General features: G+C 32.5%; 1 protein-coding gene and 1 long non-coding RNA gene across 12 annotated transcripts in view; one reads left to right on the top strand and one right to left on the bottom strand.

The window, feature by feature from the left end:
* LOC106084154 (polypyrimidine tract-binding protein 2) overlaps positions 1–9,513 on the top strand; it is a 530,939-nt gene extending 521,426 nt beyond the window's left edge. For all 11 annotated transcript variants that reach the window (XM_059363056.1, XM_059363054.1, XM_059363058.1 and 8 more), the window contains 3 exons: positions 4,879–5,095; positions 8,359–8,436; positions 8,535–9,513. In XM_059363056.1, the coding sequence (XP_059219039.1) occupies positions 4,879–5,095; positions 8,359–8,436; positions 8,535–8,667 (428 nt within the window). In that variant the 3' untranslated portion in view covers positions 8,668–9,513. The remainder of the gene's footprint in view (positions 1–4,878; positions 5,096–8,358; positions 8,437–8,534) is intronic.
* LOC106084157 (uncharacterized) overlaps positions 1–16,437 on the bottom strand; it is an 81,711-nt gene extending 65,274 nt beyond the window's left edge. Inside the window, exon 1 of the long non-coding RNA XR_009397159.1 lies at positions 16,227–16,437. This is a non-coding gene — a long non-coding RNA (uncharacterized LOC106084157). The remainder of the gene's footprint in view (positions 1–16,226) is intronic.
* Between the last annotated feature and the right edge of the window lie 2,234 nt (positions 16,438–18,671).

The raw sequence follows: 18,671 nt of genomic DNA, 5'->3' as shown, positions 1-18,671 counted from the left end.
GTTATGGCTTAGACCAATTCTATCCAAGCATACTTGGAACCATACCGTGTTATATATGCCATTGTCAATTCGGATTCCAATGTCGTAATATTAAGCCATGTCGGCTACAGCTATTGGTCTTTTCGAAATATTCGATTCTACAACCTTCTTTTTTTGTGTGAAGATATATGTTTGTCTCATGTTAACACAAACAAAAGTTTGACAAACAACTGTTCTCTTTTCAAGTATTTTTTTTTTTTAATTTTTTAATGGTGTTTCCTTCAATAATACTCTACAGTTTCAGTAAAATTTCATTAGTTTTTGCTTTAAATTTTGTTAAATTTGTCTTATTGCATCCCCAGAATATGGTATTTGAATCCACAGTTAATTAAAAATTCACTCTAAAGTAGGGGTGTGTACCTTTATTAAGGCCGCTGCCACCAAAGAATGATAAAAAAAATCTCATATCGTAAAAATGCCATTTCTTTTCATTCTTTGCACTTAACATACCACCCTCATATGTACAATTTGCACGGTTATTTTTCGTGGGGATATTTCCTGAATTTTTTATTCTTTGTTTTTTCTTTTTTTTGGGGTGAGGGAGATTTTATTTCCCTTATTTTTTTTTTTGTGCCAATGTGTTGGTTTTTATTATGCTTAACAATTGTAGTTTCCTTTTGTGCAGACGTTAAAACAAACACAATGGCACCTATGTATACGGAACAGGTGTATATTTGTATATGTGAAATACCTGTAAAATATTTGCTTCAGTATCTGCGGGAGTATTTGTGGGAGTGTGAGTAAATGGGGGCAGGGTTTTGTTTTTCTCGTATTGTGTTTGACTCCCTTCGTTTTGTGTTCAATTTTGCCGGTTCGTTGATGTAACAAATGAATTTGTTAATATTTTATGAGCATATGCAATAAAAAGCTACATTTGTATTGAATGTACTCACAGCCGAATCCACATTCACACACACATAGACAAAGATACACTCACCGGGATATGTGTACTATAATATGTACCATAAAGAATGCTGTACTACATAGTTTATTACATACATAAATGTACCTGTTTGGCAGTTTGTAGCTGTTGCTTTACCTGCTTGCCAGTCTTACTGTCTGTTTGACTATGTTTTACAGCTCTATTAAAAATGCAACCGAATGTAAGCTTTAGCTCGGTACATCTACCCTGCTTCCCCTGTTGATGGTACTGTATAAGGATACAACAACACAACATTATTTCACTGCCCTTGTGGCATATTAGTAGTCAATGTATGAGTGTGCGTGTGGTCGGTCGGTCACATAATATCGCATTCCTTTTTCCATTTATTTCAATTGTAGATGCGAATCTGTCTGTCCCTTGTGTACATGTGTATAAAGCAACTTACAAACACATACATAGCTACCTTTGAACTTTGTATACCATGAAGGTGACATAAATATTGACAAACAACACTACACTCACACTGTCACTTAAATAAAGAAATGGGCCCCCAAAAACGAACCTTTAACACCTTGTTTAAGGCATTAACCCTTAAATTACTCTTAAGAATTTCAAATTGTTTTTCTTTGCAATAATCCATTGTCATTTGCATGGTTTGTCGGTTTTTCCCATTTTTTCTTCATGTGGTTTTTTGTTTTGTGGGTTAACAAGCTATGAGACACACTAAGATAGAACAGAGAAATCATTGAAACCAATGGGGTGTATTTAAGAAACATAACAATTGAAACAAACAAAAATAAAGTTGGCAGAAGAGACAAAAAAAAAATAACAGCAAAAATATATGCATTTTATATGTGAATGAATTTTTTATGCGAATTAAGTTTCACAGTTTCCCAAAGAGTCCACTAAACATGGCATTGAAATATGTATGTTTCCTAATACACATCCATATACATTTTTATAATTCACCCTATTGGATGGTTTTGCCCGAGTGCGTGTTATTTGTTCATAACTTTAAGGGAGTTATTAACATTTGCAAAGCCTTTAATTATTTTCTTTGCCAATTCGTATAATTTAAATATTTTATGCGAATTGGCCAAGCGTCTTCCATAGTGAGGAGTGAATAAGGTGAAATTTCTTAAGGATTAAATTTGTATAGCTAAAGGATTTTTAAAAGATGATTAAATAGAAACCCGAAACATCTTTGGTATCAACGTTTCATAACAACAGTGTTAAAATTTACAAAAAACTAGTCTACGTAATACTTTAAATCTTTAGCACTTATATCCAAATTTAGTCGGACTTCAATTTTTCATACCTATTGAAATAAAGAATTGAAACTTTTACGATGGTACGAAAATTGTTGCTTCTAGAGCCTTAAAAGTCGAAACCCACAAAAGATATTTATGGGAGTTTATATCTAAATCTGATTCGATTTTGATGAAATCTTGCACACGTATTCGGAAGTCAATTAAAACATCTCATGAACTATTTTGTAGAGATCAGACCAAAATTGAAGCTACTACAGCCTTAAAAGTCGAAACGATTAAAAGATATATATGGGAACTTTACTAAATCTGGTTCGATTTTGGTGACATTTTTTGCATGTAGTGCGACGTCAAATAAAACATCACCTTCAAATTTTTTGTATCGATGGGACTAACATTGTGGCTACTACAGCTTTAAAAGGACATATCGGATAAAAGATATATATGGGAGCTATATATAAATCTGATCCGATTCTGATGAACTTTTTCCCACATATTGGGACGTCACAAAAAGCACTTTGTGCCAAATTTAGTAAAGATCGGACCAAAATTGAGCCTTCTACAACATTAAAAAACCATATCGGATAAAAGATATATATGGGAGCTATATATAAATCTGATCCGATTCTGATGAAATTTCCCACATATTGGGACGTCACAAAAAGCACTTCGTGCCAAATTTGGTAAAGATCGGACCAAAATTGTGCCTTCAGCCTTAATAGGTCAAATCGGATGAAAATTATATATGGGAGCTATATGTAAATCCGAACCGATTTAGATGAAATTGTGCACACGTATTAAGACGCCACACGAAACATCTCATGCTAAATTTAGTAAGGATCGGACCAAAATTGTGGCTTCTACAGCTTAAAAAGGGCACATCGGATGAAAGATATATATGGGAACTATCCAAATCTGAACCGATCTGAGCCAAATTGAAGACGAATGTCGAAGAGCTTAACCTTACTCACTGTCCCAAATTTCGGCGACCTCGGACACTATGAGCCCAAAACCTTAAATCGAGAGATCGGTCTATATGGCAGCTATATTCAAATCTGGACCGATCTGGGCCAAATTGAAGAAGGATGTCGAAGAGCCTAACACAACTCACTGTCCCAAATTTCGGCGAAATCGGACAATAAATGCGCTTTTTATGGTTTAAGACCTTAAATCGAGAGTTCGGTCTATATGGCAGCTATATTCAAATGTGGACCGATCTGGGCCGAATTGAAGAAGGATATCGAAGGGCCTAACACAACACACTGTCCCAAATTTCGGCGAAATCAGACAATAAATGCACCTTTTATGGGCGCAAGGCCTTAAATCGAGAGATCGGTCTATATGGCAGCTATCTCCAAATCTGGACCGATCTGGGTCAAATTGAGGAAGGATGTCGAAGGGTCTAACACAACTCACTGTCCCAAATTTCGGCGAAATCGGACAACAAATGCGCCTTTATGGGCGCAAGGCCTTAAATCGAGAGATCGGTCTATATGGCAGCTATCTCCAAATCTGGACCGATCTAGGCCAACTTGAAGAAATATGTCGAAGAGCCTAACACAACTCAGTGTCCCAAATTTTGGCAAAATCGGACACTAAATGCGCCTTTTATGGGCGCAAGACCTTAAATCGAGAGATCGGTCTATATCGCAGCTATATCGAAATCTGGACCGATCTTTAGCATTAAAGAAGGATGTCGAAGGGCCTAACATAACTCATTGTCCCAAATTTCAGCAAAATCGGATAATAAATGTGGCCTTAGACCCTAAATTGGCGAATCGGTCTATATGGGGGCTATATCGAGATATAGTCCGATATAGCCCATCTTCGAACTTAACCTGCTTATGTAGCGTGATTTCAACAGACGGACGGACATGGCTAGATCGTCTTAGAGTTTTGCGCTGATCAAGAATGTATATGCTTTATAGGGTCGGAAATGGGTATTTCGATGCGTGGCAAACGGAATGACAAAATGAATATATCCCCATCCTTCGGTAGTACCCACTACATAAAAATTCAATCGATAATGGATGATGAATAAATTACAATAAATAATGAAAAACAAAATAATTTTTATGAACTCTGAGCAAAGACGTGAAGAGTTTTTATATTTTTTCCCTCGATCATAGTTAAAATTTTTATGCACACAAAACACAGTTCTTATTGTCAATAAAAGCTATGTTGCATACTATATGAACTATTGTGAATGATCCATAATAGATAAAGTGTAGATCAACATATTAGCTTGTTATCATAAGTTTGTTTTCTTCGTTTCACCTAAACAAAAGATCAAAGTCATTAGGGATCATAGTTAATATGGTTAGGCACACAAAACACAGTTCTCATTGTCTACAAAAGCTATGATGCGTACTATATGAACTATTGTGAATGATCGTTATTAGGTAGATTGTGAACCAGCCTGTTATCGTAACTTTTTTTTCCTGGTTTTACCTTAAGAAAAGATCAACGCCATTAAGGGAAGTCAATAAAAAACAGTTTTTGTGTATTTATTTATTTGAAAATTAAAAATTCGACATTGTTGAACTTGGAATTAACCAAACAAATGCTATTAAATACCTGAGACCTTTACGGTAGCTGATTGTGTTTTGTTTAAGTCTGTTGATTTTATAATACAATTAACAAATCTTTTATTCATTTTACGTTAATTGCTTTTCTTTTTTTTTTCAGCTATGAATCATCTTGACAAATTACGCTTGTGGGGTAAGTCAATACGTGTTATGGCTAGCAAACATCAGACCGTACAACTGCCGAAGGAAGGACAACCTGATGCCGGCCTTACACGTGACTACTCCCAGAATCCATTGCATCGATTCAAGAAACCAGGCAGCAAAAATTATCAAAACATCTATCCGCCATCGGCGACATTGCATTTAAGTAACATTCCGTAAGTAAAAAACAATTTAATCCTTAAAATTACTTTTAAAATGAAAAGAAATTAAAGATGTTTGTACTTGTCGTTGTCACACTGCGTTGTGTTCTCTTCTGTGGAATATAAAGATCTAGGAACTCTGCACCCGGTGTGGGTCCAGAGTTATGTGATTGTAAGTCAAATAGTGTGAGGTCTCTGAATACAAGCCGGACACATATCTACAATGCAACGAGAATGTAGTTAAGCTAGAACAACTCTGGTTTGCCGAAGCTGGTTACCTTCTTCATATTATACGACGAATTGTCTCCATAAATATCTACCCAATGGATATCTAATAAATTCCCACACATTGGATATTTACCCGGTAAATTCCCTGTATTTATTGGATAGATGACCATCTCTACTCATGAAAGCTCTTTAGTCCTTCCTGATATGTTGCTTAATCTGCTTAACCCGAAAAGTGATGTCTGCAAGAGGAACTTTTTCCTAACCTTGGATTTTCTTATATTTGAACCAACACCCAGGAGATGTCCCCTATATATGCAGATGCTCCTCGTAGATGGACAAATGAAAGATCAGTATCAAAATCCATTTGTCGTTACACCTCAAACACTCAACCACATTAACACGAAGTCGATTTCACATTCGTACTGTTCGGGCGTAAAACCGGTTTTCTTGATAAGGCTCCGGGCACATACATTTATCGGTGGCATGTTCGGATAACTTATATAGCCTGTCATATGTGACAAATCTTATTTTGGGTAACTGGTGGTCAGAATGGTAACGCCATGGTCTCTCATATAGAGCTGCCGACATATTTCCGTTTTCCACATAGTGAACAATGTGGATATTTTGTGGATTCTTATCCGCTTGTAACCATGTCCAAATAAGTGGCCTGGTCATAGCCACACAACATATCGCAGATGTCATGGACGTGGGGACGTGAAGTCATTATCTTGTGCTTTGATAGCGTGTTGATGCTCAGCTCATTGAAATTCTCCAACATGACTCGAGATATGTAGTGCCTGAAGCGTGTGTGTAAGAGCGGTCTGCCTTCTCTAACGATAACAATTCTCCCTTGTTTAAATCTTTTCCTTTTCATGAAAGAACTTATTCTTTTTTATCCAAACTTTTGCACTCATGAGTATGTCCCTTATATCATCAAAGCTTGATTTGTATTCTATAAAAAATTATTTGAAATTTTGTCACATCAATTCGAAGAAATAATGAGTATTTAGTTGTATGAGGCAAATCATAGTTAGTACATATACGCTCCCATTGCCTAAGAAATTTGAAACGCTATTATGAAAGGCAAACGAATTGCTTATTTTCCTGACTTCTATAACTGTAATAGTGCTCGGACACAATTGAAGGCCTTGATCTGGTCAGAACTCCCAAATTTTTCGGCCTTGATCTGGTCGGGACTCCTAAATTTTTTAGCTTCATTACAATGATTACTTTGGGGCCTAGTGCCTTGGATGCGTTGATGCTGCGGATGTCGTTGGTAATTTCAATCTTTATTCTTCATAACTAATGGGTTTCCTCCTAGCTCTAACACACTTAGAATGCTCAATAATTTGACAGTTGAACAACATATTCGGATGTGTCATTGATACGTCACCGAAAGTAACTTAAGATATATAATTTAAGCCAAATCAGATGAAAATATCGCGCTCTTTAGGCGCAATGTATCTTAAAGGATACATTCAGTGTCGGATCGCTTATTTTTGTTAAATCTTGCAAAACATTTAACTTTGCCGATACTATCGATAGACAAAATATCAATCGACATTCAGATAACATATAAAATATCGATAATGCCATCGATATTTTACCAGCTCTATTGCCCTGTCGCTGTGTTGGCATCATAATGGACAAATTTTGTCTAAGTCTATAAATCTGTCAACTCTTTTATGCGGCGGACGGACATAATAAAAATTGAACGATAAGTTGATAACTGACATGATATTGCATGATGATCATGCAATACACCACAAATTTTCCAGATGGCGTGTTGTTAGTTGTGATGGTAAGGTGGTGCAATGGATAAGTGAACGTGGCGTTAGTTGAAGAGGGTTTCACCCCGACACAACTTTGCGGCCCTGTGAACTGGTGCAACGTCATTTTGATGTTGTTGTTATACACGTGCCAAAATGTTGTTGGGTTGGAATAATCTATCAGGCTGACTTGAAATCCAGTATTTGTATCCAAACTTTTCTTCAGTTGATTCCATCTAATGGAATATATATGTTTTATTTGCTTTAGCAATGTAGTTTAATTCACTATCAGAAATTAAAAAAAAAATGAAGCTAGGTGATTTTATTTTATCTTTTTTTATTTTGTTTGATATTTTATACGGCGGACGGACATTTAAATGTTGAACGATGAGTAGACAACATGACATGATGAACATGCATGTTTTGTTTGCTTTAGCAATGTAGTTTAATTCACTACGAGAATGGTAGAAATTTAAAAAAATAATTAAGCGTGATATTTTTAGTTTATCTTTTTTTATTCTCTATTTTTTATAACTATTTTATATGGCCGACGGACATTTTAAAAGTAGAACGATGAGTAAAAAACTGACATTATTTTGCATGATCACCATGCAATTCATTACAAATTATATAGATGTCGTGTTGTTAGTGGTGACGTTTAAGGTAGTGCAATAGATATGTGAAGATGGCGTTGGTTTAAGAACCAGAGAACAGCAGCAAGCCACCTTAAAAATAAGTGCACATGGTAGACAGCTCACACCTTATACTAGCAATCGTTGTTGATGCTTACGACCCTCAAAGACCAATACATAAAATACTCCCTTAAATTCATTGAGCTATTGTGTTTTTGCTGATGAGCATAAAATGATTGCTGGCCGTATTTTACATTGTGAGCAATACTCACGAGGGCTCACATTGACCGTAAATGAATGGAAGACACACACACAAAATGAGAGCTGAAATTAATTTGCGTGCTCTGTAATGGCTTGGGTAAAGAAAAAAATTCGGGTAAGTCCGTCACTTTTTAACAGACGGAAACAGGCTGACAAGTGCTTTAGCAAAAGTGCTATTGAGTGCTAAATTTTGGGTCTCCTGCAGTTCTCTGGTATCAACTCGCTTCAGCAAGCGTTATAACCAAATCTAAGTTTCCGACAGACAGATTTATATATATTTTTACTTATCTTTTGATATTTTCTATTCTTTAAGAATACAAAATATTTTCCAAGGACTGTTTTATTATCAAACATTAATTTCTCTTTTTGTTTATATTTATATTTTTAGATCATCCTGCACTGAGGAAGATATAAAAGAAGCCTTCACCTCCAACAAATTTGAAGTTAAGGCATTTAAATTTTTCCCGTAAGTATTTTTTTTTTATAAAAAAGGGAATTTTATTTAGCCCTATGAGTTTCAAAACTAATTAATTAATTGTATTTTTTTTTTTTTTTCATTTTTAGTAAGGATCGCAAAATGGCCTTGTTACAGCTCTCCACTGTCGAAGAAGCCGTCTTGGCTCTAATCAAAATGCACAATCATCAGTTGTCTGAATCGAATCATTTACGTGTTAGTTTCTCCAAATCAAATATCTGAAGCAACTACAGCATCAACAACAACAACAACCTGTTCAACAAACCTGCATGAATCTGAGAGATTTATTAACTAAAAACATAACATTTTAAAAAACCAATACAACAAATGAAAATTGCATACTACATAAACTACTATATATACAACAACAAGAACATACAACATAGGCAGCAAGCAAAGCATAGTATATAATACTGCTACAAAAACAAAAAGAAATAAAATAAAAAAAAATTAAAAATGAATGGATAAGAAAATAGAACAAAAAGAAAAGAAAACAAATCTAAAAAAGTAATAATTTAACTCACAGCAACAACATGTAACAGAAAACAAATTTTTAAGTAAAAAATTACAATCAAAGCCAAGATAAGAAAAGAAAAATTTACATAATTTTTTTTGTTGACTGAAAAGCCAAACAAACAAGCGTATAGAAAGTAAAATAAAATCTAAAATGCGAACAAATTTTCAAAACAAAGATAAAAACAGTTGTGAACTGCGGAATGCCAACCATAAAAGGAACAAACCCAGCCCCCCTCCCTCCACCAACAAACAATAAGTTTTACTAAAAGGCTTTACTACTCGCAGCATATAATAGCCGGAAATCAACACAGCAACCAAGCGACCAGCCTATTGTCTACAGCCTACAGCCACCACCGCCACCAATCAACCTAAAACATTATGAAAAAGTATTAGCAAGTTGTCGTTTGAATGTGAGACTTGTTTCCTCTTTCATTTCTTCTCATACTTCTTATTTTTACAAAAGAAAACTAAAAAACATGCCTCTAATATTTTATATATATATAATTTTTTTTATAATAAAACAACAATGTGAAATTATTTTATTATTATTAATTTGTAATTCTCGTTTTATTTTTAAAGTATATTTTTTTTTTTTTTTTAATTTTTATCATTACAATTCAATTTAATGGATGTGAACTTAAGTTTAGGATATGAATAAAAATAAAAATAAACAAAAACAAAACATTTATTACAAATAAACAAAAAACAAATAAAATAAACCCAATTTAATGAAAATCCATTTAACATGGCTAGCATTATTTTCCTGCTGACAACCAATAATAACTGAACAGATTCAAACGGAAATGGTTGTTTTACCAATGAAAAACCGCAAATTGGAAAAGAAAATAGCCTCTAATAGTAACACAAAGCTTACAAAAAACAAAAGTAATACCCCACCAGAGCTACCATTATCATCATATGTTTCCCCCTCAACATACATACCCCACTGAGGATATTAACTTTGACAAATCTGACAGGCAAAAACAAGCAACCAACTAACTAGACAACAGCGACAGCAGCAACAACATAAAACAAACAAAAAAGAAATTTGTAGTAGGTGGAATAACTTGAAATCATATTTAAGCTATAACTAAAATGAAATGATATATATACCGTTTAGTATATATAAAGAACTATATCTATATATATAAACTACATACGATTACTAAACAAATGATGATGAAGATGATAAGAAGAAAATAACATATGAAAAATATCAACTGTGTTTCGTTTTAAACAAAACCCCCCACAAAAAGAAAAACATAAATAATAATAATAATAAAAAAAAAAACAAATAAAATGAACAAATTTTTGTGTATTTGCTGATATAGTGTTATTATTATTATTATATTAATATTATTATTATAAATATATTTTTAACAAAAACAAATGGGAATCTTAAATATATTAAGACGTAAGTGAACAAAAAAAAATAGTTTATATTATAAAATTTATTAGAAAATTAAGAAAAGGAAAAACAAATAAATAATAAACAAGCAAGACAAAAATAAAATGAAAAAAAAAAACAAACAACCAACAAAACATTTTCATATAACTAAAAGAGAACAACTATTAAAAACACAAATGCAAGAAAGCAAGAGCTATCTTCAAATAAAAAAAGTTAAATTAGCCACAGTTTTTTAATTAGTTTTTAAAATATATATTGTTTTTTATATATATACATTATACATCAAAGCGACATAAATTTTTACTTTTGTTAAAGGCTAGCAAAAAAAAGAGGCCACAATTACTGAAGATGACATTGGTAGAAAGCAAGACGGACGGTCCTTTTAAGGCTGCCCCGCCAACAAAACAGTTGTTTTTATGAAACTAAAGCATACTATTAGGTGTTTCTGATTTCGCATGGGGGCTAATCATTAAAGAAAAAACTTAAGGCAGTTAATAAACAGTTGTCCTAAAATGTTAGCATATTTTTAGGAGCGATAAAAATAATAGCTTTTAAATAATTGATCTAAAGAATTTATAAATCCCTGGGGAATGCCAATAAATGATAAAAACCTAAGCTCATGTGTTAGTTTTTACCACAAAGTTAGTCATTTACATTGCATCATTGCCCATAGTACATTACTGTTTTCGTTTTTGCGGCTTTTTTTAAACTGTTTGTTGTTAGACTTGAATTTCACATTCTTAATTTAACATTCGTTCCCCCAGCAACGACCTATTTCATCCCAAGGATCCCTAGCCGCTATAAAAACATTTATTGTACAGCAATAGCCCTCTGACTAGCAAATAAAAAACAAATCGGCCAGTGTGCCCATCATAGATTTAGACATGCCGAATGCGTTGATCGTTCTGTATTTCTTCAAGTTTTTTGCCAGGATTCACTTAACAAGGTTATACCAAGCGTTCAGCGGGCATAATTTTTTTTTTTTTAATTTTCGTCATTAAGCTTCTTAAATTTGTTTGTTTACGTTATGCTTACTTGTTTGCAATGTGCGTTATAAAGGAAAATAAAAAAAGATGTGAAATAAACAGAAAAAAATGTGCGTATGTGCAATATGCCCCATTTTGTCATATGTTTTTAAGTGTTGTTAACTCTACCTAGACTACTTTAAATCAAAAGCAATCCGACAAATTTTGGTTTTATTTCAAGATCTTTTAAAATAAGGTTAAGTCACTTGTGAAAACATAACGTTAATAGGCCCAATGTGCATTAAGAGTATCAATGTCCACCTATTGTGAATGTTGTAAAATGTAGAATTTTTTGCCCATATTCACAAAACTTAGTGCAGCTTTAAAGTAGGATTATTTGACAGCTTTCCTTTATAAAATTGTCAAACAAACCAACTTTAAAGCTGTATTAAATGTTATGAATAACCGTATTTATCTTTGGCAAAATGCAGCATATTACACATCCACGCCTTATTTTTTTTATTTCACATCTTTTTAAAACACGGCTTAACACATTTCAATGTTGTATATTTTATGAAATCAATTTGAACGCACATTGCAATTAAGTAAGAAAAACGTAAACAACAACAAGTTTGACAGCTTAATGACGTAAAATTAAAAAAGTGTTATGTCGGCTGATCTCTTAACGTAAGCTAGTTAAGTGGATCCTGGGTTTATTTAAGCCGTTATCACACTATATGTTCACACGTACCATTGGTACGTATTTTGCGTGTGAAAATTGTCACTTTACATACAATTCACCATTTTTTGATATCACTCTATTATATATTACATTTGTATATCATAACCTAAAAATGTTTGGAGGCCACCGTAGCACAGAGGTTAGCATTTCCGTCTATGGTGCTGAACGCCTGGGTTCGAATCCTGGCGATACCTTCAGAAAAAAATGTTCAACGGCGGCTATATCCTCCTAATGCTGACGACAATTGTAAGGCACTATGTCATGTAAAAAACTCTCCAAAGGGTTTGCCCCTGTTCCTTAATGGAACGTTCATGTGCAAATTTGTATAACCTAATAATTTAATAACATTTTAATGCTTAAAAATTGTTACAGTTGCGAGAAAGTTAGCCAAATAATAAGGTTGTAAATATTTTAATTTGGTATTGTTTTCATTCCACTGTCAGCAAAAACAGATGATTTCTTCATGTTTTTGTCAGAAGAAATAGAGCACCGCTCTAATCGAAAAAATTACACGTGCTATTTTAAATGTTATTGTCCTATGTCAGTTTCAATCGTATCGCACTATGTGTACAACTTTTACAACATGACATATAGTGTCAGGATTCACTAATAGAAGGTTGTCACTTATAAAAACATAAAGTGGAAAGGCCCCATGAACATCATTAGGATTGTCAAAATCTGTTATTGTGAATGTTTATATAAGGCGGTAAAAATGTTTATCTCTTTCAAAATTCAACACATTGTACATCCGCCCATTATTTTTTTCTTTTTATATCACATCTTTTCGAAATACGGCTTGAAATGTTTCAATTTTGTGTATTTTATTTATTCCATTTGAATTTGAATATGAATGAACACACATTGCAAGTAAGTGTCAACTGGAGAAGCACAATGGTGGAGATTGGGTGTATTGAAATAAAACATGACAGTTTTCTTCCAAATTACCATCTACAAGTAGAGCAATATCTTTGGGCTGGTTTTAAGGTTAGAGTCTGAGCAACTTTTGAGCAATTCAGCTTATTGCAAAATTTGTTGAATGCTTTTTGGATGGAAAATAATTGACAATATTGCCCATGCATTATACAAATTATCACAATGGGCACCAATAACTTCATTGTTTGAATAACATTAGCTTTCTTAAAAAGCGTTGTATTTGCTGGGAAGGTTTTTGGTTTCCAATATTTTTTGGCGATAGATAATCACCATTATTCCCGTTGTCGAAGACGAAAATCGACAGCAGTCATAGTCGAAAGCGAATTTAATATTTCATGGTTTACTGTAACTTATTCGCTTTCGACAGTTTGAGAATAGAAAAATATTGTGGTAAATAACAAAAAAAAATAATCAACTTATATATCGATCGATTTCGTAAAATTTGAGAGTCGAATTCGACTTATGTGAGCCAAAAATGTAAACGAATTTTCGTCTCCGACAACCATAATACCATTTTGCAAAAATTTTAACATTCGACTTAGCTATTGACAACCGGATAAAGAGGAACAGCTTTTGAAGCAAAACAATTTGATGATTTCATTCAGTAGGCCCTTTCCTCATTACTTATGGCAAATTTTTTTGTAGTGTTTCCAATTACATATATGACAATTTTTTGCTGGTCACCTATGAACACGCCCACAATTGCAGTTCTCGTATATATGTTTCAAAAGTTGACGCATTCCTTAATGCTCGAAACTCCGCCTGCTGCACCGAGGTATGGTCATGCAGGCGATTGTATGTAAATGTTGAGCTTAGTCTTGTTTTGACCTCGTGAGTCAGTTTAGCCATGTGTGCCTGTCTTTAACAGCTGTTTGCGTGAGACCACCTTGTTAAATACGCCTTAATAGAAAATGATCAATGGAACAGAATGACTTCAATTACCATTTCCAACTATTTATGTTATAAACCATTCCGCAATCTGGAATAGCTGTCATTAAAAACTGATTTTCCGATTTGAAGTTTTGAGCACTTGTGTGATTCAATTCTTATCAAAATATAATTTTGCAAGATCTCTCGTCTTGCAAAGTTATAAAGAAATCGTCTAAAGAACAACACAAAGGCCTGGGTTTAACTAAAACATTTATACTCGTTCTATTATTTTTTTTTAATTATTTAAAATATAAAACGCAGCTAATCACGTGTCATAAAATACACGTGAATATTTTTTTCGATTTCAATTTATTTTAAGTTAAAAATATGAATGTTAAGATTTCTTTTATTGGTAATTTAAAGTTTTTTTTGGGTTTGACTGTTTTTTTTACAGTTTCGTACATTATTTTGTTTTTAGTTTTACATTTGTTATTCGTTTGGATCTAGAGCTTCATAAACAGTAATTAAGTGAGCACAGGGATTGACAATTATTTTTTAACTGCTAAAGTTGCATAAACAAAAAAATAAACCCCTATCAAATGTTATTGAATAAAGTGATACAGCATATCGCGAATAAAATATAGACAGAATATTTTTATTTAAAAAAGAACGAATGCAATTTTGCAAACAAAAAATTAGAAGAAATTTAAAGAGAATAAAAAATGGGAATCAGTTTTTTACATCATACCAAAAGAAATGAATAAGAAAAGAAATTGGCTAAAAATCGCTTTACTCCCCATTAGAAGCGCAACGCAACAACATACAGGAATATTGTGTATAACATTACCAACAACTCTTCTCACAAAATCAATCATCATAAACTACTAACTAAAAACTAAACAATCAAAATAACAAAATGCATCATATATTAATACATATACCTACACATAAATAAAAATATATATATGTTTGATCAAGACCACAAAAGCATTTAGAAAAAAGCGGAAAATTTTAATATTAGCATTGTATTTTATTATTAAAGCAATGCTTTTATTTGCTAAGAACATATAAATGGTGTTTTTTCATATCAGCAAACCTATAACTTAAAAGAAAAAGGTTAACTTTCCTCAAAAGAGCCTGCGGCTTTCATTTATATAGCCTTTAAACTCATAAAGGCTTCTTAACCGCGCTCTCACTATATTGTATAATAACATTCAATTCTTATTAAATAATAATTAATAAAAAAGAAAGAAACAAATCTTAGTTACATAAATATATTGTAGTATATATTTTAGTTGTTGTACATTATCATAATAATTATCATTATAATAATTATATTAATAATAATAAATCGAAACAAAAGTAAAGTATGTGTTTTCCTGTAAATCTTACAAAAAGAAACAGTTTTGTTTTTTCGTCTTGTGTAAAACGAAATACAAGTTTTAAACAATAAACAAAATAATTATTACAACGTGAAAAATTGATTTTCCTTTTTTAATTCGCAATATTTACGATCGAAACAGGTTATATGTGGTATTTGGGGGTACATAGAGGACTCACTTAACTAAGTAACACCTAGCGATCAGCCAACATAAAATTGCTTTTGTCATTAAGCTTGTCAAACTTTTTATTGTTTACGTTTTTTTTTAAATTGTTTACAAAGTGTGTTCCTTTACATTGAAATTCAAATTGATTTAAAAATGTATACAAAATTCTAATAATTCAAAAGGTGAAATCGTAAAATAATGAATTTTACTGAAATTTGAGCGTGTGTCGAATGATAACAATCTCCAATGATGAGATGTAAAAATGACGTAGGGAGTAGTTTTTTTCACTGGTAAAAAAAAAATTAATTTTGCTGTGTCAATCGACCTATATTTCTTACACTGACAAATTTTGACGTTTGGCAAAAATTAAAATACGAGATGTGCGCGCCACATAATAATCCATGAAAAAGTCAGAAATTAATAATTATTTGCGTAATGAATATTTTTCAAAAATATTTTTCATTACTGCGAAGCTGCAATGTGGAGATATTTTAAGTCTTGCTTTGAAAAGAGGAAAACACGGCGAATAAGACATGTTATGTTATTTTAGGGGATCTGTTTTAATTATTTCTCAATTTAAGTTTTGTACATGAAACCTTCTTCACGAAAAATGAATGTAAATGCAAATTTGCATTTGCTTCTATTTTTGTCTATTGTTTACACGAAAATGATGAACGAAACTCATGCCAGGTAAACAAACTATTCACACCGTTATAGAAAAATCACTAATGACGGCGCCATCATTTCGATAAACTACAAACACAAATCTGTACGTTTGTCCATTATTGTTCAATAACTACCTTTTAGAATCCCGTTGCCAATGATAATAAGCAATAATTTTAGTTATTTTATGCCAAATAAGTCGTTAAAATTTAGTGGCGTGTGCTCACAATGTAGGCGGCTAAGTTATGCCGCACGCAAGTTGGTTACCAAAACGCAAATGAATTTACAATTACTGACATTGGACTTTGCTCAATGAAAGGTCAAAGTTTGCTCTGCTGTCAAAAATCTTACTAGCCACTGGGATACTCACATAACAACACTTAACGTCATATTTTTACTATCCCTACAACTTTGCTACCATTCGACACACACCCTTTGGTAACATTCACAATAGACAGATTTTACAATCTCTATTATATTCATGGGCCCTTTCCACTTTATGTTATCGTAAGTGACTAAACTTTCTGTTAAGCAGGGTATACTGTTCAGATTTTCGAGCGGAATGCGGAATGCTCCATATAAAATAACGTTGCCTGAGAATAGTACTCTGCTCATACACCGAGAGAAAAGTTGATACCAAAAGTGCTTATTTCAATACAATACGGTATTGATAGTAAAGCAACACCGTATGGTACAAAAACAATACCGGAGGTATGGATGAAACATAAAATGATTAGTTTCGTTTGGTAAGAGCCTTATTACCGAACTGGTACTGGTTTTAATACTAATCTGTTATTGGTTTTAGCACCAGACCGTTATTGGTTTTACTACCAAACCGATATTGATTATTCCACCTCTTAATGAACCAAAAAAAAAACCATTACAAATAATTTTAATTTAATTTTATTTTGATTATATATGTTAATAATTACAAAAAGTAATGTTACTTCGTGACCAACCTCAATTATTTGTATTCAGCTATTGATTTCATATGCATTGATTCCCAAAAATGGTATTTATATGAATCCATCAACACAGCAACGTTTTCCACACAAGAGACTATCATGTTTTTAATGTAGAATATCCTAAGAATTTGTACTATTTCCATTTTTACCGCCTTTGAGTATTGGAACAGGTTTTTACGCACTCAATTTGTATTAAAACCTTTTATTTATATTTTAAGTACAAAGATCAACAACACTTCTGTCGCAATGGCAAGAATACAAATGTGACGCCGTCAACTCTAAATAGCATCCTTTTTCTGGTATTGAATTGATGTCAAATGGTATTACAAATCTTTGCCAATGGCGCGAACAAATTAATACCAGGCGGTATTGGAAAAGTACAGTAATTTTTCTATCAGTGTACTGAGGAAACTATTTTCGGCATCGTTTTGGTTCGATTTTTTGGTTTCAATGATTCGGTATTCTTATTTATTTGCGAAAAATATATTAAATAGAGAAAACAAAAAGTGCAGATAAAGAAAAGCGTTTTGATACGGAAACAAAAACATTTGATTGCGTCAAATTTCTCTCGCGAATCGATTAATAATTTCCGCGGCTATTCCAAAAACAGAATAGAATACCAACTCTTAATAAATCCTGGGGAACACTGTGGATTTTAGAACAATTGAATTAATTATCGAATAAATAAAACGACATGCTTGGTGGCTATGTTTTGGAGACCTTTATTTAGACAAATCTTTGGAAGATAAGATCCAATCAAACAGATAGAAAAATATCAATACATGTCGGTACTACATTATTACAGTATTGTTTTCAAAATACTTATTTGTAATGAAATTAAGATAGTATGGTAGTGATAATTGCACATTTGGCATCAATTTTTCTATTAGTGTACTTATGATCATTTAAGATCAGTAATCATTTATTCGATTTCCTAATGTGTGAAAAAGAGATTCTTTAACTTTCCGTTCTCAAGAAACCGTATTAAAATACGATTTTGATCGGATATCGGATCCTGACCGGATATCGGATCATGAGAAAATTTTAGGATCTAGAAATAGTATAATTCGGTAAACCATTTTTCAACTTCCTAGTCGTAAATCTAAAAAAAAATACATGATTTTTAATTCAATTTCATATGAAATTTCGTTGCAATATGGTGGCACTTCTGTCACTGATAAATGAAAATTATCACCCATAGCACAAACGCAGTAATATTGGCTCAAAATTGTTTTCTGATTATTTAAAATAATATGAATAATTCTGATGTTTTCTTAAGGTAAGTCAATTGGCATTTAATTTCGAAATTTATTGTTTTCCATTTAATAACATTCTTACAGGAACATCCACAAAAAGTTTTAAACCAAATATGCTGATTTCCATAGTATAGTATATATATGGTGGCTAAACACTACCACTTGATATAAAACTATAAGTACCGTTTGGTATTACCTTTATTACCACACAAGTTTTGCTGTTGATATCACACTGTCATTGGTATTAGTACCAAACCGAGATTGACGCGAATAAAGTTACCACTTTAACATACCACTTCCAAGAATAGAAATAAAAAAAAATATCAAAGAAGTGTTAATTTTATTTAAATGATTACTAATT

This window comes from Stomoxys calcitrans, chromosome 2 (assembly GCF_963082655.1).
Source record: "Stomoxys calcitrans chromosome 2, idStoCalc2.1, whole genome shotgun sequence".
Taxonomy (NCBI): domain Eukaryota; kingdom Metazoa; phylum Arthropoda; class Insecta; order Diptera; family Muscidae; genus Stomoxys; species Stomoxys calcitrans.
Note: the sequence above shows the minus strand (reverse complement) of the source record. Positions and strands in the feature narration are given on the sequence as shown.